The 26,915-nt window shown below is 43.9% G+C and overlaps 1 protein-coding gene across 4 annotated transcripts in view; it reads left to right on the top strand.

Moving 5' to 3' along the window:
• The window catches only part of KDM4B (lysine demethylase 4B), a 128,675-nt gene that overhangs the window by 32,898 nt on the left and 68,862 nt on the right, over positions 1-26,915 (top strand). For 3 of the 4 annotated variants that reach the window (XM_042479455.1, XM_042479454.1, XM_042479456.1), the window contains exons 6-8: positions 10,755-10,804; positions 18,949-19,052; positions 24,689-24,826. In XM_042479455.1, the coding sequence (XP_042335389.1) occupies positions 10,755-10,804; positions 18,949-19,052; positions 24,689-24,826 (292 nt within the window). Of the gene's footprint in view, positions 1-10,754; positions 10,805-14,112; positions 14,223-18,948; positions 19,053-24,688; positions 24,827-26,915 lie in introns of those variants that run through there. The other variant, XR_006105033.1, reaches the window with a different exon arrangement.

Here is a 26,915-nt window from a genome sequence, read left to right as displayed (position 1 = left end):
CTAGAAATGGTCCAGGATATGTGCTGAAGGCAGCCAGCGATCCAACTTGTTCCATCCCATGTACAGCCCCCTGTTCCTCCTGGGTAGCCTATGCCCACCATTGTTGTCCCTGTGGAAGCTTTAGGAGACAAAGCTCCCCATCATCTGACAGCTCAAGTCAATGCTGTGGCAGTAATAGACATTCTTGCTCACAGGCATTGGATGGTGCGCTGGTTACATTTCAGCATGTGTTAACTTAGTTGAATAGAACACGACGTGTGCTGTTTGTTTACATGTCAAACTGTCTTTGTTACTCCCAACACATAGTAGCTTGGGACAGTACTATGTACAGTGGTCCCACCACATTCCCTGGGCTAGGGGTGAAGGATCCCTGTCAATGTGGACGAACCGCAAATAAAAAAAAACACTGTTCTTTTTACCTAAGAGAACACCTCTCCAGGAATCTACAGGCCCCGCAGTGCAACTCTGTGCTCAACATCTGCCAGAAGTTGACCCTAGAATCATGTTGGAGGACCTACAAATGCATAAAGAAGCGTTTTCTCTAGGAACTTTAGGTTCTCCAGCACATCTCCGTGGTCAACTTCTGGCAGAGTTGTTCTGGAGGACCTAGAGATTCCTAGAGAAGAGGATAATAATCCAAACGGCAAATAGTCAAGTCTGCAGAAGTCAAAGCCACAAATTTGGAGGGCCAACTGTACTGTGTTGCCGCTGCTTCTTTTCAGCTATAGGACTGGAGAATCAGCAGACGCTGGAACCATGCCCTCAACCAAATTGCCTGCTCATTGCCTATGCGCTCCTGCTGCCAGAGTTGAATGGACAGTGTGCTGAGCATAAAGATAAAATGTTAAGAGGAATACATGAACTTGTTTTCTTAAAGGGAAGGCAAACTTGGTTGTTGGAGGTGGATTATCCCACCTTCCTCCCACCACTGAGTTTGTTTTTGTTGGAGCCCAGTATTGTCTTGGGTAATGTTTTTCCAATCCCTGGTTGCGAGCATCAGTGCCAACATTCAGATTATCTCTCCCTGGACACATTTGTACCTTGCAGAGAATTTGAATAACAACTTTCCCTGTATTTCTTCTCATTGAGAAAAAGGGCATGTTGGTATTCGTTTCTGGAAGGGCTTGGCACGAGTCAATCTTTTGGAAGACAAATAGATGTGTAACTCATTTAAAAATGTGCGATTCCCTCTCTTTTGGTTACTATTCTGGACTTCAGCAATTATGCCATTTGAAAAACTATGAGGGCCCTCTCTTTTGCCCAGACCTTGTGCAGGCACTGTGAAATTAACTTCTTTGCCTTCCAACATGAGCTTGGATGGAAATGACATTTTCAAAAGCCTGCTGCTTTGAACCCTTTGCTCTTGGCATTTGCTCTTTGGTGGAAGGAAGGCTGCAAGGGGGTTGAGTAATCGTAATTGCTACTTAACTCCTGTGCAGTGGAAACTGGATGGTGGCGGGTGAGGATGGCGGTGCCGTGGCTTTGTCAAAGTCCATATCTCTCTGGGACTCTGTTGACAAATTTGGAATTAGACAGAGGGGACTTCAGAAGACGATGGAGGAAAAGCCAAGCAGTGCAAGGAGTCGAGTGCATCCAGGAAAGAAAAAGTTAAGACAGTTCTCAATGCTCTTGAAAAAGGTTGGTCAGTTACTTCAGTGTTCCTGAAAAATCTTTCTTTTCTGCTGCACAGTCCACAGCTTCACGCCACCCTTTCTGGCTATAAACCCAGTTCTCTGCCACACTGGTTCCCAGAGCAGGCATTCTTGTTGGCACTGCAAGGTAGTCCCTGGTACATTGGGGGGGGGGGGGATCATTTGGTCCCCAACATCAGATAGCTTAAGAAGCACTGGCCTAGGGACCTTCCCAGGGTTATGCGCTGCAAAAGGCATTACAGTTGGCCCTCCGCATTTGCAGTTTTGACTTTTGCGGATTTGATTATTTGCTGTTTTGATTGATATGTTCTCTCCAGGAATCTGTCCTCCAGTACATTTCTGCCAGAAGCTGACCATAGATTTCTGCTGGAGAACCTAGAGGTTCCTAGAGAAATCACTTCTCTAGGCATTTGTAGGTCCTCCAGCATGATTTTGTGATCAACTTCTGGCAGATGTTGATCATAGAGTTGCACTGGAGGACCTGAAGATTCCTGGAGAGATGTCTCAGGTAAAAAGAAGAGTGGTTCTTTTATTTGCAGTTTTCCCACATTCACAGGGGTCCTTCGCCCGTAACCCCAGCGAATGTGGAGGAGGGACCACGGTATTTTATTCTTCTCTTGGTACATCATGAGAAGACTGGATAGAAAAGCGTGATGATGACGAGTGTTGTGTTGAGGGAATAGTTCCAGCTGGGAACAATGGTGTTTAAACAGGAGAAAGAGTAGAGAAAGCAAATTTCCTTGAGGCTGCTGGATTCTGATGAGAGTTAAAAAGATTTAATAGCATTCAGCGGTTCAGAATTTTTTTTCTCGTCCTTTACAAGAGGGAAACCTAAGAGGGCCCTAAGATAGACTAGATAAGCCAGTCCCTGCAGAGCCTCTGTGGCAGTGATGGCTCTATCTCTGCAAATCCTTCTGCCTTGTCATCTTTTATAGCCTTTTCTGATTCAGTTGTTGTACCCTGCAAAGGTTGGCCTGTCTTCCTCTTTTCTTGACACACTCATTTAATTTTTAAGCTTGCCGGGCATTTGCTTATTTATTTTCATTGTTCTTCATAATACTTCTAAGCCGTTGGAGGGGAAAATTGTATTCAAAAAAGCTGTTTCACACTTTATTTGTTTGATGATGTGGAGTGATAGAAAATAACACATTTGCTTGCTTTTATAGTCTGATAATTATTCACATCCATCAAGTCATTCCAGGGGAATAAACAAAACACCAAGGAAATTGCACTATTAATAGCATTCTTTTCGGCCAGATCGAAGGAGATTGTTCTCTAGGGACTGTCCACTGAAGACTCCCCCGAAGCAGCTTAAGTGTATAAGTATCCCTAAGATCAAACAACAGAGTAAAAAAGGGAAATATTTGTGCCTCCAGATAAGGTCAGATTCAGCAACTCCCATTAACCCTAGCCAGAGATAATGGATCTTGCAGTCAAGCAACATTTGGAGAACCTATGAGCTTCCAGATTTTTGACCACAACTGCTATCATCCATGATCATTGGCTAGGCTGATGGGAGTTGGAATCCAGCAACATTCAGAGTGCTGCAGATCTCCCAGCCATGCTCTAAAGCTGTGTTCTCCACCTTTTGGTCAAGTATGTACATACTTCTTCACTTGCACATAATATGCTTGCTTCCCAACATGGTTTTGCAGCAATTAAAGTTCAGTATATGAGCCTGTTAGAATTCATTGGAGCCAACCTAGGTTCTAAGATCTTTAGAGGAGGGCTTTCTTGGTCCTGCCACCATTACAGGTGTGAGAGCCTTCTCAGTGGCTGCTCCCAAACTATGGAGTTCGTCCCCATAAGTGCTTTGGATGATCCCTCTCTCTACTTTGTTTCTCCTGGCAGGTCAAGACCTTATCTAGACAGGCCTTCGCCATTTCATTACATTGTCAGATAGGTTGCTCAATGCCTTGACAGGCAGGAATGGTAAAGACCTTCAAAGTAAACTCTTTAGTGAGAGCAGCTCCTGGTATGGTCAGTCTTCATGCCCCATAGGTTCTGTTTTTCTCTTGCCCCTCTTTGCTTCACCAGATTTCTCTTCCAGCAGCAATACCAACACTAGCATCTTTCTCAGATGACCAAATGCATCTGAGGAAGTAGACTTGAGTCTACGAAAGCTCATGCTGCCAACTTCTTTCAGTGAGTCTCAAAGATCTCTCTACAGACTAACATGGCTATATCTTTGAATTCTACCTTTTTCCTGTTCTTCAGTGAGACCCTCCTCCAAAAACGTTTGAATTTTTTTTTCACATGTTGAAGCTTATATTGATTTTTCCATCCACCATGATCCATTCTTTATGACCCAAGGAGGCAATCCAGGTGTTTCTGTGGCCTTGCCCTCCTCAAACAAGTTAATTTTTAAACAAGATTCCTTTTAAAAAAAAAAACATTGTACAGTGGTACCTCGGGATACGAAATACCCAGGTTACGAAATTTTCGGGATACGAAAAAATCCCATAGGGAATTATTGTTTCGGGTTACGAATGTTTTTTCGGGTTACGAAAAAACTTTTGGTGCTTTTTTCGGCTTTTTCGCACGGAATCGCGGCTTTTCCCCATTAGCGCCTATGGCAATTCGGCTTACGAAGGCTTTTCGGGTTACGAACGGTGCCACGGAACGAATTAATTTCGTAACCCGAGGCACCACTGTATTACATATTGTTTTAGTTGTGTTGGGTTCCACGTTGTGACTCGCTTTGGGTCAAATATTGCAAGAAAGCCCAGATAAAAATTAAGTTCCTAACAAAATAGATAAATGTGCAATGCTGTTGGTGGGCACAGTACATTAACAGGTACAGCAACAGCGGCATATGAAAAAAGGGGTGATATTCAAGGGAATGAGAGAAGTGGAAGTGCATTTTTGTTGCATATGCAGTTTACTGTTTAGCATTCTGCTTGTGGAGGGTTTGAGGGATTTGGGGTTTGCAAAAGGCCAACTCAGACAGCGATGCAACAGGCAGCCTCTTCATGTCACTTAATTGAGATTGCCAGAACGATAACGCTCATGGGCTCCGGTCATGCTTCATTCACGGGCACAATAGAAATTACCTGATGGGAAGAGGTTGATTAAAAAGAGCAGTGAATCAGAGATGCAGCAGGCTGTCTCATCTGTTGGAAGGGCTCTTACACTATTTAATAACTTCTTGTGTCACATTAGCATGGCCTTAGTGCATAGTTGGGGTTTAATGGTCTATGGGATGCTCAGCAGATGTCCCACTGTTCTGTACTGCCCACGCCTCACATCCTTCCTTCAAGAAGCACTGAAACCACATTCATAGAGTTCTTCTTCTCCTTAGCTAAGGAGTAGGGATGATATGTCCTTCCAGGTCTAAGATTGCTGCTCCCATCATCCCTTACCAGCTGCTGTGTTAGCTCAGGCTAATGGGGTAGCAGTTCAATAGAAGCAGGTGACCTGTTTCTGCTGTCCTTTAACTGGACTCAGCCACCCCGGCCCTCAAAACCTGGTCTGTTGGCCCAGGAAATAGTGAAATTGTATTGTTTTATGCTTGTTTTTCGCTGCCTTGAGTCTTGGGAGAAAGGAGGGATATAAGAAAATAAAATAAAATGATAATAGTTGTCAGATCATAGCCAGTTCTTCAGAGCATTTCTTTACTCCAAAAATGCTCTTACCTCCCATGCTGGTAAGAACCACCGAGTTAACTGTCAGGAGGAGAAAACGTATTTTCAGAATCATTGCAGAAATGGTTACTGAACGTTACAAGGTTATACAAATCCAAGCATCAATATTTGTAAGTGTTTGAGCTGGTGGTTTGGTTTTTATCCCGAAGGCCCAAGGATCCCACCAGCCTACGTTTCCCCCATTTATCTGTTAGTTCTCCATGTCTCCTCCAATGATCTCCTAGTATGCAAGTAGTAAGAAGAGCACTCATATTTGCTAGCACTTGCCTTTGGAATGTAGATTGGTAACCTTATGCTCCAAATGCCAGATTGACAGAGAGCTGAAAGTAGCAGGCATGATACAAGGAGGACAAGAGATGTTACAGCTGAACTCGGCCTCCGATTTCTTTTAGGTTGTGGTGACCAGCCTGCTTTGTTCGATTTCACTACCCTCAATTGTGTTACATGCAGATACACCTTCTGCAATGGACTATGCCTAGGTGCAATAGGTAAGACAGGTGAATTTGCGCCATCTGTGCAGCGTCGATGCACACGGTTCTTAGTAGCCAGTGAGAAGGGAGCACTTTCATTTCTTTCACTTAGGGAGACTGAGGCAATGGTCGGAGAACAGCAATGAATCCAAATCTATTGAGTTGCCAGGGGCAACCCAGGAACCTTGACTTGCAAGCTTGCAGTCTAGAGAGTAAGTAAGTGGCTGGTGCCGAGAGAGATCTGAGGGATGAAACGGGGGCTGGCCATGCAACTGATGAAAGCAAGGAACATCTGGTGGACTTGAAATAGCTCTGCAAGGAATGGAAGTCTTCTTTGCATGCTATCGCAGTTCTTCTCTCTTAGAAGATCTTCTGTGTGGGCTCCCTGGTAGCTTTCAAGCAGAGACAGTGGGAGTGCAGAGCCCTTGAAGCCGGCTGTTACTAAACTCCCCAAAGCTATAAGGATGTGAGAAGAAACCTCATCACTCTTTTTATTCATAGGAGGGCTCCCCCTCTTATGAATAAGAAGCAGGTGAGATGTTTTCTTTTGAAGCAGTGATTCCCAAACTCTGGCTTTCCAGGTGTTTTGGACTTCAGCTTCCAGAATCGCAGACAGTGAACAAAACACAGTGTCGTCTTTGCAGCGCTGTGACACTAAAATATGTGACAGTTCATCTCACACAAGCCAGGCAGGTTGGGGGTATGACTTGGTTGTGTTATTTCTCTTTTACACGGGACAAGGACTGAACAAAAAGATATATTACAAGTATAGGTATCTGTGTGGAACCTGAGGGCCAAATCCAGTATTGGAAGAACATGGAGAGGGCATTTCCAGTGGTAGGTGGAACCAAAATTAAAAGCGTTCATATCCAAAATACCCACATTGCTCTTCATGATGCTAGGCCCTAGGCCAGTGATGGTGAACCTTTTACAGACCGGGTGCCCAAACTGCAACCCAGACCCCACTTATTTATTGCAAAGTGCCATGTCCCACTGGCTTTCTAGTAAGAAACTCTGACAAACTCTGTGCTAGGACGACAGCATGTGTGCCCACAGAGAGGGCTCTGAGTGCCACCTCTGGCACGCGTGCCATGGGTTCGCCATCACTGCCCTAGGTGTAGGCATTTCGGCCTTTGAGAATGGGAAAGCCTATCTGAAAGCTAGCAAATGGAGGTGTCAGGGGGAAGAGGGCATGGCTTTTTGGGGGAGCACTAAAGGCTACAAATGGGACCCCAGAGGGACTGGATTTCTGCCCAGGGCCTGTTGCAACACTCTTATGATCCACGAACATATGGAGTTGCCTTATAAAAAGATGTGGTCATTGCTTTCTCTAGTCCTGCATTTGGACAAGCAGTGGCCTTAGGGGTGTCTCCTTGCTATTTGAGGCCTTCAACTTGAAAAGCTAGCCTGAAACTTTCTGCATGTTAATATAGGTTCTCCAGCGGTGCACATCCCCTTTGCTTGACAGCTTGGGAATGCTTTTTCCCCTCTTTCTTAACTTCTCCAAACCCTAGAAATCTGACATCTCTCCTGAATTTGCCAGAGGAGTTGTTACCGGGGCTGTAGTAGAGGTTGACTAATATCTAAGGAAGTATTCAAATGTGTTATGTGACTCTCCCGCCCACCCTGAACCACATGTATGCGCATATTTTGAAATGGGATAGTCCTGGAAGGACTATGCCATTTGCGTTTCTAAAACCTAAGTTCAACATTTGGCAAAACTCCTTTGGATTCTTCTGTAGGTTATAAAAATAGGTCCCAGTTTGTCCAGACATCTAGAAATAGTACTGGCACCATGGCATTTGAAATACTTCTCTTTCTGCCTTTATGGTTATTTTTTTTCTTTTCAAAATGATGTCTGTGTTAACCTCTCCTTCATTATCTACCTGCTTTTTCTGTGGGAGGAGGGCATCTGTGTGGGTGGTTGATCCATTAAGGCAAATAATTTAATGAGAGGAGACGTCCGTTTGTGCCGCGCCTGGACTGTGGTGCCACCATCAATGGAAGGGCTTTCAGAGCGGCTGGCAGAAAGGATGCTTCTCGGTACTTGAACATCTCCCTTTTGTTTTGACACCTTGCCTTGAGGTTAATGAGCGAACAGTTTGATCTTCCCTGACATGTTGACTTCTTCCCCGAGGACAGGCTGTTATCGCTGTCTCTCCTGGAGCACAGGAGCCAGAGCTTAAAAACAGAACATTGAATTACTGTTTGGTGAGAGGCAGGTAGGACAAGTGCTGGAGAAGGGAGCTTGGTTGCCATGAGAATTGACTGTTATTTACTTTGCGATGATGGCAATAGTGGGAAGCAGTCCTCTCCTGTGGTTGTAGCAGAAGTAGATAGATAATAGAACGGTGAAGTTCCAGTTTGGAGGTAGCGGCAAGATCTACATTCACTCTACATTCACTGGGGTTAGGGATGAAGGACCTCCATGAATGTGGAAGAAAACCACAAATAAAAAAGACTGTTCTTTTTACATAAGAGACCACCTCTCTGGGAATTATCAGGTCCTCCAGTCCAACTCTGTGGTCAACATTTGCCAGAGGGTGATCATAGAATCATGCCAGAAGATCTACAAATGCAAAATGAGAAGTGTTCCTAGAGAACATAAATGTTCTCTAAGAACATTCAGGTTCTTTAGCACAACTCTATGGTCAGCTTCTGGCAGAATTGCACTGGAGGACTGAGAGACTCTGAGAGAGAACATGTCAATTGAATCTGCAAAAGCTGACACCGTAAATGTGGAGGGCCAACTGTAGACTGTAGCCTAGACTATGGAGAAGCAAAGCTAACATCGTGATTTTGGATTAATATAAATAATATGGAAAGAATAAGGATAGGGTCCTATACCCCCAAAAAGGAAAAGCAGTTGAGAAAATTTCAGTGAATATTTTATTCAAAGCTAAAAGTATGCACATGTGGAATGAAACAATCAGGTCAGGTAAACCTGTAAACCAACGTTTTTAACCTTCTAGGTACCACTAGAAAGCTTCCAAAATATATCCAGGGATGATTTTTCCCCTCCAGCCTTCACTTTATCATGATCTCCATTTTGGTGGCCAGACTTATAGATCTACACTTTAAAAAAAAATTGGGGAGGCAGATTAATTCATTTCCATCTTTTTTTCTATTTTGCCTTTCATTGGGGACATTCACACTCATTTTTTTGTCCTGAGGAGATACGGATCACCTTGCTGATGCATATCGGGTTTGTTGTTTTGGGTCTGCAAATCTCTTTGAGTCATTGTAATCCCTTTGTTATTCACACATGCCATTGTTTTGGGATAAAATGGAGCCGCCTCCATTCCCTTGAATGATACTGAGCGATCTGAATCGATTTGGAAACTTATTCACACTGCCAAAGGTGCAGGTCGATGTGGATCTTTCAGGAAAACTCAGCAAAAAAATCTGGTATCGAATATTCCAGGTTAAGGGTTTTTTTGCCAGTTCCCTCCCAAAAGTGCATCAAATGCATTCGGGATGTGTGTGAACAACAAGGATTCAACCCAGATTCATCCCAGATTATTTTCGTAGTGCGAATGCGGCCACTCATATTCAGTAAGCGATTGTATAGACAGCTGCTGTTACTTTGCCGGTTGTGGGCCGTTGGAACTATAGGACTCTTATGCAATCCTTTTCAAAACGTGACAAAGTATGCTGCCTTCGTTCTTTGAATGTTGGCATCTGTGGGACCAATTTCTCCTCTTGCTCCTGCTTTTAAGCTCATGAATGCAATTTTCAGGGCTTCTATCCAAACAATTCCACAATTTTAATTCCATGGGATGCCTCTCTAGAACTCAGTTTGTTGCCTTTGCAGTCTGCAGACTCCGATAATGCAGTAACCATGTTCCAACATACTACACTTTTAACATCCCCAAGATTCAATTAATCTTATCTTTACAACTCCCAATTACAGGCACTAATTAAGTGAAAGTAGCATAGTCGACCGAAGAATGTAGCATTAATCATCAGCTGCCTCCTAGCCATGAATTAGTCCTTTCCCAAATCCTTCAGCACATTCCCAGAAGGAATGGAACAGTTCAGTTTGGCTCCCTTCCTTTCTTCCTTTTAAAAAGGCTTGTTAATCCCACAAAGGATTGTTTGGATCGGGATTAATTTACTCACTTGTTTCATGTTTGTGATAAATGGTGTTTTTTTAATAGAAAAATGAAAGTCTTTAAGATGAGCAAAACTAAATTATTTTGATAATTACGCACTTTGAAGGGCAATTGTTTTTTTGGCTTTGGTCAAAAGGGCCTGGGTCACATTAATAGATTTCTTATTTTATCTAAGATTAGCTGTTGCAGGACGGGGCTTTTCCCCCTGGAAAATTGTGTGTTTGTTTCTTTTCTTTTTTTAAAGCTGCCAGTTGAAATCAGCTTAAGCATGAAGTCTTGAAGCTTCCTTCTGTACGGATTTTGTTCCTGGACATCCTTCTTACATTAGATTACGGGTTTTCAGATCACTTCAGAAGAGTGGAATTCATTTTGGTCTAGAGAGAATTTGGGATGTGATTTCTCCCCTTTCATTTGAGCTCCTGTGATGTTTTAAAGCCATGATTTTCAGAATATGAGGTAGGCTTCCTTCACGCAAGGCAGAGGAGATGGATAAGGGAAGCCTGTCCTGTGTGTGAAAAGGCGGAAAGTTAGCCCTTTCACCTGTTGTGTTGATAGTTGGCTCTGAGAGCTGAAAGCACAGCCCCTCATTTTTGTCATTTTGCAGCCCCAAGGTTTGGCTGAAGAAGAAAGATGACTTGCCCTATTCAGTCCTATCATCCCTGACCATTGGCCAGGCTGAGTAGGCATGGTACTCCGAAGAGAGAGACAGAGAGACAAACCACCATCTTGTAGTTTGCTCCTTGTATCTCAAGCAGGGAAAACTGAAGCTAGTTGGAGATTGGGGTAACCGCAGATATTGAGTCTTGAGCTTCTAAGAGTCTGAGCTTCTCAAATGTCAGTTTTGCTGATGCACATGTTGTTTTCTCTTGCCAGGTATGCAATACCTCCAGAACATGGCAAGCGGCTGGAAAGACTGGCAAAAGGTAAGCTTTTCTCTGTTGGTTGTACAGTAATGCAGCTGCTCAAATGCTGATAATGGAAGTGTGAGCCCGAAATACAGGCCACCTCAGGTAATACATAGTTCCTCCATAGCAGGTGGAGGTGGCATGGCACCCTTCAGATGTTTTAGACTACAGTGCCCATCATTGCCAGTCATTAACCAGGCTGATGGGGTTTTATGGAAAGAGTAGTTGAAAATATCTGTTGGGCGCCATGTGGTTGACTCCATCCTCTGTGGAAGTACTGTAATAGTCCTAGGAGGAAAATAGCGTGCTTCATCTACATTGCTCATAAGTATTATGCGTACACCTTTGTGATTGCAATAAAGGACAACATACATATGTTTTATGCATGACTGCTGAACACTATAAATGATGTTGCTAGCAGTCCTACCTGTTGAAAAGTCAGTGGAGAGCTTCTTTTTAGGGCTGACTCCTTGGTCTCTTCCAGGCAAGGTTCCAAAACCACATTCCAGCAGATGTGTCTTGTCAGATTGGAAAGTATTTTTTCCACTCACCCTTTGGATCAGAACCTCGTAGTTTCCTTCTCTGGTTTTATTGTGAATAGTAATTATGTCTACATCCATCTGGTGTCTGTGTTCTGGGGGCCTCTTTGGAAAACCAAAGCTCCTATCCACGGTTCTGGGTGAATTTTTTCTTTTGAACTGAGCAGCTGGTTTCTGAGCAAGCTGTTGTAATAGCTCTGCAGGTCTGGCCTCATGCTGACCCTGGAACCAACTGAACGTCTAAGTGACAGCCCACCCAAATCCATTACCCAGATGTGCTGGCAGAGCTTGCTCTGCCCATAGAAGTACAGCGAGTGTTGCTGTGTGCCTGTATTTTTAGGCAGTAGCAGGAATTCGGTAACTGGTCTTCCCGCAGGAATCGAAATAGCGATTTAATTGTGAGGCAGGTGCTTTGGGAAAGTTCCAGCACTACCTAGCAACCCAAGTGAAATGTCGGTGTGATGTCTGTGTGCCTGGGATGTGTTATTTTGGGAGGACACTTTTGGAGTGTGAAACCTACCCAAGAGTAGCAGAAGTGTAAGAAGGTGAGAAGAAGTTTTCAGGCCACCTTTGGCACTTGTGTGGGCTGTTTGCAGTGCTGTGTTTTGTTTTGTTTTCTATTTGAAGCCTGAGAATGAAGCATTTTTATTGCAGTTGTCTCCAGACGCCAGGGAAAAACTGATAGAAAATCCTCCTGAATCTATTTTGTTATTAAGATTTCCATCTTTGTGTTTTTTTCTTCCCCGTAAACACCCTCTTAAAGCAGTGGATGGTTTAAAAAGATCATGCAGAATATCAAAAGTGTACATTTAATAGGCTAGCGTACAGCCTTTTTAGCCCACAGTAGAAGAGCCAAAGTTCACTCTCAATAAGCAAGAGTCCCTCATGTAGGTAAAAACTCTTTTTAAGAGAGCTTTCTCTTTACTCTCTTATGGTAAGATTGTGGCCTGTTACAGATGGCCAAAATAATGCTGCTTCGGGTCTCTTTGAAGGTATGCTATTTAAATGATGCATGGGTCCTAAGAGTCCGGAGGTTGCGCCAAAGCCCCACTCCATTCCTAAGCACTGGAGTGCAGCTTTGGTGCAGCTTCCGGATTCTTAGGATGCATGCATCATTTAAATAGCATACCTCCAAAGAGTCCCGAAGCACCTTTATTTTGGCAGTCTGTAACAGTCACCTTATGTGGAGTTGGAGGAGCATTGTCCCACTGTGGAGAAGATGTGGTTACTCGGTTCTCCCCCACATACAGAAATGGCAGCTGCATCCATAGAAAAGTCTTTTCCTAATGCAAACAAGAGCCCCAGGCTAAGTCACAGAATATCTACAACTCTAAAGGTTAATGCCTGACCTTTAAATTTTGCTTAAAAACAAACGTTTAACGTATTGTTCCATTGTAACATCTAATACGACGGCATCGGCTTCCCCGGTGTATCTCTGTAATAGAGGCTTTACAGATGTTCTAACCGTGACGTAGGCCTGGCCGTGAAAATAGAGCTTCCCAACAGATTTCACTGTGTGTCCTCTTAGCAACTGGTTTAAAACATTTGGGCCTGGGAAAAGTGGGGGTTCATCTGTTTGCCTTCAGGGAGGCATGGAAGAAAACGTAGGGCTCATTCTGCTTTCCTGATGATGGCCGAACCCTTAACAACGCAGGATGCCTTTTGAATAAAACGTTTCTCTTTTCTTCATTTGTGTTTGGTCTGTTAAGTGCAAACACCACTCATATTGATTGCGGAACATTTTTCATTTTAAAAGTGCTTACAGGTTCAATAATTGTGGATATAGCGGAGCATAATTATTGAAGTTCTCTCTTCTTGATATATATAACAAGGTGGCGGTGGCTCAGCTGGCAGGATTGTGGTCTGGATGCCTCTTTGTGAGGATGATGGTATCTACCTCCCTTCTCTTTATAATATTGACTTCATGAAATCCTACCACTCTCTCTTCCACTGAATCAAACAAGGCTTGTTTAAACACGGGGTGAACTATCCTCCCACCTGGCCTGTTTTTAAAATATAGTGAGTTAACCGCCCCCATTGCAATGTTATTGAAGCACTAGTTGTGTAAGATTTTAAAATGAAGCCATTGAGCAGTTCTTTGGAGGAAAAGTAGGCTGTGGCTGAGGAAGATTGAATTCCTTGTCTATTGGGAGGCCCAGAAGTGATGGGAGGCAGGTCCCCATATCGTCATTGAAACTTCTTGCGCCCTTCTTGGTGGCTACAAGTGCCCTGTTTGCATGTATCCAGACCTAGGAGTAGCAGATGGCACATGGGATGGTCAGGTAGTAGGGTGGCCAACCCCGTGTTTTAAATAACACAGTAGAGCAGGACCCTGGTGTTTTCAAGCCGCCAGCAAGGAATTATCCTTATAAGCAGGCTAATACAAGCTGGCATAGAAATCACATTGGCCATTCTATAAGCCAACGGTTCCCAAACATGGGTCTTTCAGATGTTTTGGACTTCAGCTCCCAGACTGTTGGCCAATCTGGCTAGGGCTTATGGGAACTGAAGTCCATAACACCTGGGAGACCAAAGTTTGGGAGCCACTGGTGTAAGCCAAGATGGAATTGGGGCTTGTTTTACTGTCACCTAATACAGAGCAAGGAAGTTGTGGCTCCCACTCCAATGCGTTCTCCTTGGCAGCTGCGCGTATTTGTCTTTGTCTTATAGCAAGGCTTGCCTTCTTAGAAATGAGCTTCTTCTAATTGCTAAATAAATGGGTGCTTTAAGGAGAATGAACTTTATTGGGAAAACAACAAGATCTCTTCTCCTGCTCCTTTTTTGAAGCTTCCAGGGCAAATGAAGTGGAAGCCCAGGCCCTAAAGACTTTCCTGGCTCTCTGTGATAAAGGAAGGGAGGCCCTTCGCTTCCAAGGAATTCCAGATGGCAAGATAAAAGCAAGTTTTTATTATTTAATAACACCAAATTATCGTTAGAGTTTTGGAGCAGCTGCTGCACAGCTATGAACGTTTTTCTGGACAACTATCTTCCCCTCTGGTTTTTCAGAGGCATCCGATGCTGTCAGAAGTATGAAGCCTTTCCGCTGACAGACTTAACTGGCCATTTCTTTTATGGGAAAGGTGCAAACAAAAGCGGGCCAGGCAGTTATTGGGCTGAAATTATAGTGTCAAATAAATAGAAAAACACATGCGGTGCCCTGATGAAGGAAGGCCATCATCACCTGTCTCTCAGGGAGCCAGTCTCGGTAGTGACATGGTATAAAATAGAAATAACAGATTGGAAACCACTGACTGGAAAATGAGAGCTTCGAAGCAATTTTATATTCACAACATTCTCACTTGGTCATATGTCAAGCTGTACCAAAAAAAAAAAAAAAACCACACACACAATTGCAGTGAGCATAAAAACTGCATAAATCCTGATGGCCCATAAGAGGCGATGTGCGTGTGCTTTGTTTTGTTTCTTCAGAAATAGAATTTGGGAAGTCTGCATTAAATTGAAAAGCAGGGAGGTGCTCCTCTGTTGTTCGTTCTTTGTTACTGGATGCTCAAGCTGTATTCACTAGAAAATTTTGTGTGATTTTTCCTCCCGATAGTGTTGACAATAGGAAGCCAGTCAGAAATATTCTGTAATAGTGGCCCTTCAAATGCCCATGGAAAATTGGACAAGAAGGCAAGATCAGTCTAGCCATGTTCTCAGCACCTGGTAGCTGGATAAGAGCCTAGGCAAAGCGGTGACAGGCAGACCAGTGGACTATCTATTATAGAGAATGTAAATCCTTGAAATAAAATAATTCAATAACCATCTAGTCCAGTGTTTCCTTCCCACAGTAACCAACCAAATGGGAAGGTCACCACCACAAAATGAGTGAGAGAGATTTAAGCTGCCGTCTCTCAGTCTTCAGAATTAGTAACTGCCAATAGACCGGTTTGTGCATTTGCCTAAAGCTTAAAAACAAGACACAGAAGGATGGCTTCCATAATCCACTTTTCCACTTGTCTTGTTCAAGACACCTGACACAATGAGTGTTGTGTTACTTAAAGGACACAGTTCACCCTTCCCATTTGCGGCTTTGACTTTTGTGGATTTGATTCTTTACGGTTTGGATTAATATGTTATCTCTAGGAATCTTTAGATCCTCCAGTGCAACTCTGCCAGAAGTTGACCATAGAGTTGTGCTGGAGAATCTAGAAGCTCCTAGGGTGAATGCTTCTCTAGGCATTTCTAGGTCCTCCAGCATGATTCCATGGTCAGCTTCAGGCAGGTGATTCCTGGAGAAGTATTCTCTTAGTTAAAAAGAATAGTGTTTTTTTATTTGTGGTTTTTCCACATTCACAAGGGTCCTTCACCCCTAATCCCAGCAAATGTGGAGGAACCACTATATTGTATGGTTATCTTTAGCAAATCTGATAGAACGTGGAAGGGTAACTCTTCTTGTTTGCTGTGCCAATAGTGTTCCCAAGACAATAGGATGAGTGAGATTTTCTTGGATTCCTAGGACTGAAGCAGAAACCTAATTGAGTTTATATGATTGTCTTGGGCATCATTACTATACTGTTCACCTGTCCACATCATAGAACACTCTTGGACAATGAACTGTTTGTGTGTAACCATTCACCTGCCACAAGTAAGAAGTGCCCCTTCACCACGCAGGTGGGGACTTCAACGGCCAGTTGGATCAAAATGGATTCCCCTCCAATTAGTGCACTGGTGCATTTTAAGAAGCCTGGCTTGAAATGTATGTTCAGGAGCTGGTCACTTTTGCCACACATACCTAGAAGGATGGTTTAACTGACTAATAAACTGCTGGTCATCTAACCATGCATGATCTGATCTTTAAAACTTCACCTAAGGCACCTGATATTTCAGAGGGGGGATGAGGTCGACAACAAGCTGCAGAGCCATAAATAGCAACCACTCCTTACCTTGTGATGCGTCACCGTTCCAGAGATGTTCAGAACATGGAAGGAGCTGGCGATTAATACGGAAAATGAATCGCCGAGCTATAAATGGGCTCGCCGGGAGAGTTGCTGAGCCCGTGGAGGGACCGTTAATGTGTTGCCACGTTATTGGTGCTAATCACTTAAAATGTGCTCCTTTATTAGGAGCTTTAATGAGAGCCACTTAAACTGTGCATTAGAAAGAGGAACTGCAGAGAAGGACGATGAACTGGGTGGCAGGCGCTCATAATTCTAATTGAAATGCTTTTAGTATGAGGGGGGAAAAAGTTGCCAGAAGCCAGTAATTCTTTGCACTTTTAAAAACCTCCTCCATTATGTAGCATCAATTAGTGTTTTGTTGTTCAAGTGTTAGAATTATATTTTACTCTCAGTATGCTTCCTCCCCTCTGCCCCTCCTTCACTCCCACTCCTGCTCCTCATTCCTCCCTCCCTCTTTCCCTTCCTTTCTTCCTTCCTTCCTTCCTTCCTTCCTTCCTTCCTTTCTGGGCCTATTTAATCAGGAATGTGTAGACCAATATCTCAAGGGTGAAAGGGAATTACATCAGTGCAGCGCCTGGGACAGAACCCTGCAAAGCTAAAATCAATAAATTGTCATGTGCCCAGTCACCAGTCTGCAGTCACAGTTTTGGTATTCACCTTAGGCACGAAAGCCAGGTCTTGGGTGTTAGGAGCCCATTTTAGTTGCCCCTTGCATTTCCACACAGTTCCAGTGGGCATGAATCGTGCTGCATAGCACTGGAGACAGATGGCTCATGAGCCAGATTTTTGTCTCTTTACTCAACAGAGGGTCTGTCGGTATGTTTTCGCCTATTTGAGAGCCAGCTCTGGAAAGTGTGAGGCCTGCTGAGTAGGAAGAGGATGGAGGTGAGGAGATGCATAAACTTGGATGTAGCAACGCGGGGAATGAGGTGACACATTTGGGCAAATTTTGCTGTGCATTTTGCAAGCGGCTGAGTCACAGATAAAATTCTTTTCTGTGTTCAGCATGGAGAACTAAGACTCCATTTTGGCGGTGCGCCTGGCTTGTTACCATAAGAGGCACTGATTAACATACATCTCAACAAATTTGTTGGGATAGTTAACAAATAGAACTAATGCTACAATGAATGGAACATATTAGGTTTACACTATAATTCATTTGCATGCTACGCTGCCATTGTAGTGGATAAAAAGTGTTGGCAAAATCTTTTTGCTTGATTGACTCCAGCACGAAACAGTGCAAATTATGTTGTGCACTTTAGGATGGGAACAATGAGTCCCTTTGTGTACCTTATGATGTAAAGAGAAGATGGCAAGTGCATGTGTGAATACACTGACTTTGTGGGCATCTGATTTGTAGAAGGTCAAGTAGAATTGTTTGCTGTGAACAATGGAACAGATTTCTATCATGTATGAATATGTAAAAGACTGTTTAAGCTAGGTACCTCACCTCCTAAATATCCACTAGTTGCCTTGCATACACATACACAAACACAAACCCAGTTGTTGCAGATGTTGGACAGTGTGTGTGCAGCATCATGGAAGGAAAGCCATCAACAGGCTCTTTAGTCATGCTTGTCACAGTCAGATTTCTCAAACAAAAATAAGCAGCTTGTTTAAGAGCTCACATTTGGAACATGTGAGTTTTCCCCCCATGACTGTGCATGATGGTGAGAGAGCCGATGGAGAGACTGACTTATCTTTCTTGTATTAACCTGTTAGTGTAGGGTCACTTTCCTTTACATGCATAAGGAAGTACACAATTAGACTCAAAGTAACCAGTGAACAGGTCATACCCATGTTCATATCTGTATTTTTTATGTTGATCTTTGGTGCTTGTCCTCTCTAAAGTGGTAAAGCTGTTTTTGGTACTATAGGAGACTTGATATACAGTATGAAAACCTCTTTCCTGCCTATAGAAAACCAGCATGAAAGGCAAAACCAATTCTGAGGTTTGCCTCTTCCCTACAGATGGAGAAAGAGGTAGCTTTGTGATCCTCCACTTTTAGAAACTCGTGTATGATCATTATGTTGTTCAGAGCTAAGGTACAACTTTCTATTCTTAATAATAATAATAATAATAATAATAATAATAATTTGTTTTATTTATATACCGCTATTCCAAGGATCATAGCGGTGAACAGCAAGTAAGCTAATTAGCAAGTAAGCTAATTTGCCCCCAACAGTCTGGGTACTCATTTTAGCGACATCGGAAGGATGCAAGCCTGAGTCGAGCTTGGGCCCTTTTGCTGGTCTTGAACTCGCAACCTTGTGGTTTTGAGTGAATGGCTGCAGTACAGGCATTTAACCACTGCGCCACCAGGGCTACTTTGTAACATTTGCTCCTCTGGGGATCTTGCCAAGTGAAGATCCCAGGGTGGTACCTTTCCCCATCAGTGAGCTCTGTCTACTGAATCATATTCCTCTGAATAGATTTACTCTGGGCATGTTCAACAACATTTCACCTTGGAATGGACGTCAAGGAGCTTGCTGTGATGCATTTTTTAAAAGCCAGAATTGATCTCATGTGCTTTCACTGGACTTGAAGTTTGAAGGTCTTTGTGGTGGCACTGCTTGACCCCTTTTAGAACACGTCTCTGTGAAAGATTGGTGACAAGGATGAGGTTGTTTCCAGTTGCTTTGGGTAGTCAAAGGGTTCCCTTTGGATATTGTCTGTCTCTACTGGTAAATAAGTTTCTTTTTCTTCTTAATCCTCCTTTAGGGTTCTTCCCTGGCAGCTCGCAGGGGTGTGACGCCTTCCTCCGGCACAAAATGACTCTGATTTCACCCTCCATTTTGAAGAAATACAGCATCCCCTTTGACCGGGTATGTATAGAAAGCATTTTTGGGTTTTTTTCAGGACACCTCCTCCACCCTTTCTGAGAAAGTTGTGCTGGATAAGGAAAGGCAGGCAGTATAAGAAGCCTGATGCTTAATCCTCCAGCACATTGTTATGCAAAATACTCTGCTATCTGTTTAAACCATGTGGTTTTTTTCTTTCCCCTCAGTGGTAAGGTCCAGAGCTAGGATTAAAGTCCTGTCTGTGGTGGGGAGGTAACTTTGATGATGCCAGCACTGCTGTACTTCCAAGTTACAAATCTGTATGCCTGGCTGTATGATTGCGAACCACTTTGAGAAACATTGTGGTTGAGAAGACACTGTACACACACACACACACACACACACACACACACACACACACACACATCTTGCCAAGAAGACCCCATGGTAGGCTCCTCTTAGGGTCACCATAAGTCAGAGACGACTTGAAGGCACACAAGAACCATATTTAACGTAGCACCTGCCCATACCTGGAGCCAGAAAAAATGAGGCATCTTTAACCACCTGAATGAAATACCCTCTCAAGTGTGTCAGAGACACAAACTGTTGCTTGTGCCAGTCCCAGACCGACTGAGTACATGGAAATGCAGGAAGGCTAAGGCTCAGCACTAGAGGTAATTCAGGAGGCAAGTTTGGTTTCATCAGTGTGTAAGTAAATTGTACCCTCCAGGCTGCAGACAGGGGCTTGCATCTCTCAGTGCTTCAGCCTAGCGTTGGCCTACTGCATATGGCATCCCCTCACCTTGTGCTGCAGGGACTCCTCCCTTTGACCACATGGAACTGAAGGCCTGGTAGTGGTGGTCTCAGAATAGATTTGTAAAGAATACTTCCCCCATCCCACCCCCCAAACCTCTTCAGGCCCAAATTTGAGTCATGCAGCTCCCCCCCCCATTCTGATGGGAAACAGTACACTGACCCATGAGTCTCCTTAGTTTAGAACTAACAATAAATCCAGTCCCTTTGTAATGCCCGGGGGCTTTCGCTCATATTTCCCTTTCATCGCGACATGCTGAAAGAGTGCAAGTCAAACTGATTTGGGAGGGAGAGGCTGATTTTGTGTATTTAGGGTGGGGAACCATCACTCCTTTGGGGCAGAACGACTGTCTGCTTTCAAATCTCCTGGCTCCGGCACCGTGACAGAGCTGTGGATTCATTCAATTTGCTGCTCCAGAGGCTGCCTCGTTTTTCCTCTTTGAAAGGCTGTGATAAATGAAAATTTGACGCAAGATCATTTGTGAATGGTAGGCAGTTGCTTAAAGATGAACTTGTTGGGCTGGTGTAGGAGATACTTGACCAGACCTGGGATGGAGGTGGGTGCAGATGAATTAGGAGGCAAGGTAGCTCTCCCCCCCCCCCCCAACTTCCAGGCATTGGCAAAGTTTCTCACCCTAACCTCCTCCACTGGTTGGGAGGCTTAAAATAAGATGGCGTCTGTGTAGAGCGTCACCTCTCCAGTCTACTGCTCTCTCATCCGGTTGAGGTGTCCATCTTTTTGATTACACATTGTTGAGAGAAGACGGGTAATAAGCTTTGAAGTAGCCTCTGTGATTCTGTTCTCATCAGGACTGACGTTTCATTGGGAAGGTGGTGAGGAACCATTTTTAGCTTTCATTTTTGATGCTAGGGCGCTGTAAGCCTTCCTTAGTCGCCTCCTTCCTTTGTCCTTAAGAACATCCTCTTCGCCTCCCTCTCCACTCTCCTCAAAAAGAAAAAGGGAGGATGTTTTAGTGTCCTCTTAAACCGAGCCTGTGTGTTAGTAGCATCAAGCAGTCCTGAGAGACAGACTGTTCCCAGCAGGGAAGAATATGAAGACAAGATCTCTTTTTGACTTGCACTGCGTGCCAGAGAGGGTGCCCTCTCTTCTGCTTGTGGAATATATATAATTTTTTTCTGACATTTGTCAAAATGATCCAGAGTTGGCCAGGCTGCCGCCTTCACACAAAATGAGCAAGTGTCAATCTATACAGAATAGAGGGAGTGCCTGTGCCAAAAAAAGGAAAAGTCTCCTCATGTTAACCGTGGGAATCTGTCACAGGCTGCGTGGGCCCTGCAGAAATAATGCAGTTTGACACGGCTTTAACTGCTGTGGTTCCATGCTGTGGAATCCTAGGATTGGTAGTTTGTCAGAGAGGTCTTTGCATTCTCTCTGGCAGAGAAGGCTCAGTATCTCATACAACTACAAATCCCAGAGTCCTGTCGCATGGAGCCAGGGCAGTTAAAGTAGATTAATTCTGCATTGTGACTGAAACCACAAATTCAGGCTTGGAAAAGAGTTCTTGAAAGTCGAATCTCTTTAAGGCTGTAAAATCCCACACATAGACCAGCAAGAGAGGTGGACATTGTGAAGGTTTTTGGGGAAGAGGGGGTGAAGGCAGCCCATGAGCAAAGGAAGGGACTTCTATAGCACTTCTCCTTCTTGTTATCCTCCTTCTGCTCTTTCTCTTTCTCCTTCTCCTCCTCTGAGGCTTTGTGTATTTGGTGGTGAAATGATCTCTCCCCACCCACCAGTCGAGCCTAATGCAGAGCAGCTTCCATTCCCACGATGGCAGAAAATGGTGGCATGCAAGGCCAGAGCCCCCTCCCACTTCTCCCTCGGCAAAAGGGCAGCCTGGGATCCCTTCATCGGCATTCCTCGCAGGCTTCGAGCAGGGCGTGTATAAATCTCCGTAATGCTATTTACTTCTCGAAAGAAATCAGATCGATATCCCGAGCTTTTTAATAATTAAAAATGTGTATTTCTGTAATCCGCTATTGATTTCTCCATCTATTCTGCAAAGGCCTTGGAGAAGTCAGTAAATTTGGAGCTTTCCATGGTGAGTGGCAGCTGGCGCTGGCTTTTCCTTAACAGTTATTACTTTTCTACCCAGGCCTATCCATCAAGCCGGAGCACTGCTCTAATTTATTGGTGGGATAATGTTGACAGCCGAGATATGGGAAAGGATGTGCTCTATGGGGCTCAGGATGAAGACACGGGGATGTAGATTTTTTGACAGGAGCATAATCTCTCTGTCTGCTTAACTTAACCATCTGCAGCTTTGCTTTGATTTATGAACCGGTTGAAGTAGAGCTGGGCACCGGGGGGCTGCAGTTGTACTTCTCTCACCTGTTAGGGCTGGGTGGGTAGAGGGGGAGACAAAGCCTCTTACAGTACTGCTGTCCTTGGAGTTAGGAAGTTGTCCTCCTTTTAAAAATTATTCTGAGAGGAGGCTTCCACTCAAGAAGACGACCGAGATCCATCATCCACTTTAGTGAGACATATCAGTAATTTACCCCGTCACTTAACATGCTTTTTTTGCTCACTAAAACCTAATGATTTTTTAAAAAATCAGTGTTGGCACTGTTTGTTAAATCTGTCAAGCACATGAGTGTATGTGCCTTTAAGTTGACTCAACCCCATGAATTTAATAGGGTTTTCTGAGGCAAGGAATACTCAGAGATGGTTTGGCCAGTTCCTTCCTTTGAAAATAGAGTCAAAATGCTGGGCTGCATTTTGGACTGGGACATCTCTTTGTTCACCAGTACTCACAATGTTTCTCTAGTCAAGTTATATCAACTCAGGGTCCTAATAGTGCCACCCCTTCGGTTCATTGGCACTCAGGGCATCACACACTGGAAAGCATTGAAATGAATGAGATTGTGCAGCACCACGACCCAGGTACTTTAGTTTTTGCCTTGTTAAATAGGATCTGAGTCCTTGCTGCTCTGTTTAATTCTGGTATGAATACACACAGGTAGTTTCTGCAGCAAAGTGTTGCATTGTGGTGTGCCAGGCAACCAAGAGTTCCCGCTAAGTAGCTCTTTTCCTTAATAGTCCAAACCACTGTTGCTCTTTTCTCTCCATCCGCCAGTCACCAGTATGTAGACACTTTGTACTCCCACTCCTCATAAGTCTGTGTTTGAGTGACACAACCACCTGAGTTTAGAGGATCCTCTCTGCGGTCCTTTGGGTTCCTTCAGCAACGCTGGTAACTCCCTCGTGGATAGATGGCCCCTTTGACCTAATGAAAGTGCACATTTGTAAAAGCAGTTAAATATAAGAATACAGCGCTTTTACTTCCACAAACCTAGCATCCTCCAGATGTGTTGGACTATACAACTCTTTTTGGCCCCATAGTCATCGCCACCATTGTCTCTGCTAGATGGGGATGGTGGAGGTTGATAGTGGGTCACAGCAAGCAGCTATATAGGATGGGGGCAAACATGAACAAAAGAGGAGGGTATGTACTTGGCAGTGAAAGAAGGGAGGACCAGGTAACTAGGAAAGGCACAGCAGGCCTGAAGTGTACTGTACGCCAAAGGATTCCCAGCCTTGCAATAAATATCCAGGTTGCAGCACATTGGTGTGTTGATGTGAGATGTCTGTGGGGGTATTTGAGGAAAGGTCCATTTCCCCTCCTTTGAGTTGCTCTCCCTACCCACCTTAGTGAAATGATCTGAGGAAGTAAGCTGTTTTCCTGTCTGAAATGTATGAACCCAGGTGTTTTAAGACCTTGGCTTCCCAGTTCATTAATAAACAACCTGATTTTTAGCAGATTGCTCCAGTCCAGCGACATTTATAGCATCAAGAGAGGCTAGGAGGTGCAGCTTTTGAGTTGTATGCAAATCTGGTGCTGTTGCAAACAGAAGGAATGTGAAATTGGTGCTTGGTGTGTTCTTTTAGTCTCGTTTTTGTGGCTGTTCCCCAACCCCCCAACCCAATTCCCTCTTTGCTACTTCTGATTTAGATGCCTTGCATGTGTAATATAAGTGAAGGGAGAGTGATTTACAGGGGAAGGGAGGGAAAATACAAAAACCTGAAAGTTGAGTTATGGTTGTGCAGGCCTTTGTGGGCAATTGAAATGACAGTGCTTCTCCAGTATTTGATTGTCCTGTTGCACAAATAAGCCCAGAGGTTTGAGCTTACTGCTGTGCTGGTTGATAGAAATTAGTTCACATGGACTTGGTATCTTACTCAGGAGATGAGTATGTGGAGCTAAAAAAAAAAAAAGATGGTGAGACACTATGGATACCTTGCTAAATTGATGCTTGAAGGAAACCTTCACCACCTTTCATCTCTGGAATTGGAAAGGGATTGTGAGGGCTTGCCTGTCTGACCCTGTGGAAAGGCTTACTAACTCAGTGGTTGCGCTGTTTCCAGTCTTCCTTCCAGGCCTGGAACCTGGAGGAAGAACAAAAAAAAAAATGCCATGCTGACACTGCCTGGCAGCTCCAAGATTGAAAGGAAGGCTGTCTCTCATCACAAGTGACAGCTATGGCAAGATGAAGCCTTATCTTAGGGCCAAACTCAGTGCTGTCTTTCCCTTATTCTTTCTTAGGAGATGGTAAGATTGTTTGTGGTCTTTGAGATTACTGTGTTTTTTTAAGAGGCAGAAGGAGAGAATTCTGGGACCAGAAATTGGTTCTGCATGACAGGAGATCCTTTGTGGGGTAGTGGTTAGTGAGTTAGATTGGGCCATGTGAGATCCTGGTTTTAGTGGCCCCCTGGAGTTGTGAAACTCGCCGGGAGTTGGGCCGTTGAACTAATTGAGAGACGCAACAAACCCGTCTTGGTACCTTTATTGAAGCCTTGCTTCTGGCCCACTTGACACTGATACATTTCTTTCTCCTTTCCCTGATTTTAGATCACTCAGGAAGCTGGAGAGTTCATGATCACTTTTCCTTACGGATACCATGCGGGATTCAACCATGGTTTCAACTGTGCAGAATCTACCAACTTTGCCACGCTGCGCTGGATTGACTATGGGAAGATGGCCACCCAAGTAAGTTCTTGCATCTCAGTGCTTTAGCTGGTTAGATATAAAATATATAGTCTAATAGCTGATTCTCTAAAGGGGTGCAAGAACACTGTATAGTTTAAACCTAATATCAGTAATCTGTGAATGAACCGTGGTTTGCAGATTGGGAACCACACTTTGGGAATGTGCATTCCCTTCTTCCTTGTCTGATGATAGTTCCAAACTGCTCTGTTTTGTTTGGTCAATGTTTTTAACTATGACATGAGCATCATTCTCTTACCCTTGCAAATTGTACATCAGACTCTGGTTTCAAATTCTAGATGAGAAACCCTGATTAGCGTTAACCATGGTTAGTACTGATGAATGCCAGATTGCTCTCAAGGCAGAAAAGGGAAAGGGATAAAATTAGCTTTGGAATGGGGAAGTGGTGCGCATTTGTTGAGACTGACTCCACATTTGCAGAACATTTGCACCAACTGTATCTTCCCTGAACTAAGGGCATGATAACCCAATTCTCTTCCAAGCGTGCATCATGCATCTATGTCTAGGTTCTTCCTCCAATTGTTGATACTGTAATTGCCAGAAGAAAGCGAGCAGGAGAGAAAACCTGTTGTGTTTCTTTTGTCATATAAACTACATTTCTGGGAGACGTCTTCTGTCTGTATGCTTCTTCGGAGAGTGTTTTATAGCAGTTGCCGCAGAAATGACTGGAAAACCTTCCTGACGCAGCCAGCATCTCCCTGCTGCCAAGTACTAATTAATTACATTTTTATTAAGTTAATTGCATTTTCTGTATTTGATTCATTCTGTTCTCCTGTAAGGAACTGAAGGTGGCATATGTAGCTATCCCCCTCTCCTCCAAAAATTATCATCAATATGCACCCATTAAGGAGGCGGGGATGAAAGGGGAGAGTGACTCAAAGTCATCCAGGGAATTTCTTAGCCAAGTAGGTATTTGAACCCAAGTTTCTCTAATGCTGTTTCAGCATTCTAGCACAAATGCTGGCTCAGCACTCATCCTTTTGGTACCTCTCTCTTGGCTAAAGTTTCTGGCAGGCTGTCGCTTGTGTCATTCCTGGCTTCAGAATGAATAGGTGCTACCACAAATTACCAACAGCAGCTGTTCTGGGGGTTTTATAGAAGGGGGTAGTCACTGAATATCCTCCCACACACCCACACATGTTCCAGATCATTTCAAAAAGGGTATAAAGTAAGGAACACTGCAAAACAAAGTGACTTTTCTTTTCTCTTTTCTTATTTGTATCTGAATGGTAAACTGCAGTACTGAGAACTTACTCACTGGGCCAGTCCTCCTTTGTTCTTTGCTGCTTTTTGAGCAAGCGCAGGTAACCGCAACATAGCCTTTGTCGTTTGAACAGGCCCTTCCTTCAGTAAGTGTACCTAAGTGTCAGGGATGGGAGTCATTTGGCCTGTGACTGTTTTGCTAACTTAGGAGCCCCCAGTTTTTTTCTTAGCAAATTCCTTCTCCCTAAAATGGGAGAATCCAGTGGGCTAGTTCCTCCTTATTCCACAAAACAAGGTGTACGTCTCCCTACTCCTTGTTTAAGCAGCAAAACTCAGCTTTACACAAACTAATATGGGTTCTGGATTGCTTGTGGGAGGTGAGGCAGGGGTATTTTTGCATGATATCATGCGTTGGGGGGATTTCTGAGTGATTTTAGAGAAGAAATGGCCCCCAAATTGTGCAAGATGGTGTTTTTTTTTAATCAAGGAGTATGGGCATCTAGTGAAGAGCCTTCAGGTACACAGACATGGAGCCCAAGGCCTGTTCTTCGCCCATCTCTGCAATACAGTGAGGTGAAAGGTGTCATTTGTAAAGATTACCCCTGCCCTTGTAATTCTGTAGCCGTTATGACACGGATTGCACTCAAAGACTTTCTATTTCTATATATCCTTACAGTTTGGTTGTTGTCCACAAAATGTTTTGCTTTTTTACTCCCAATACAAGACTATTATTCTTAACAGATTCCCAGTGCAATCTGACACCTTATAGGGCTCTCCCTGAGAAAGACATTAAAGCAAGGAGTGGAAATTTGGTTACCTTTTGCAAAACAGGGCCTCTGGCCTTTGTCATGCGTTGTTCATTTAAGAT

The sequence above is a fragment of the Sceloporus undulatus genome, chromosome 7 (genome assembly GCF_019175285.1).
Source record: "Sceloporus undulatus isolate JIND9_A2432 ecotype Alabama chromosome 7, SceUnd_v1.1, whole genome shotgun sequence".
In the NCBI taxonomy this organism is placed as follows: Eukaryota; Metazoa; Chordata; class Lepidosauria; order Squamata; family Phrynosomatidae; genus Sceloporus; species Sceloporus undulatus.
This window is presented reverse-complemented; position numbering and strand designations above follow the sequence as displayed.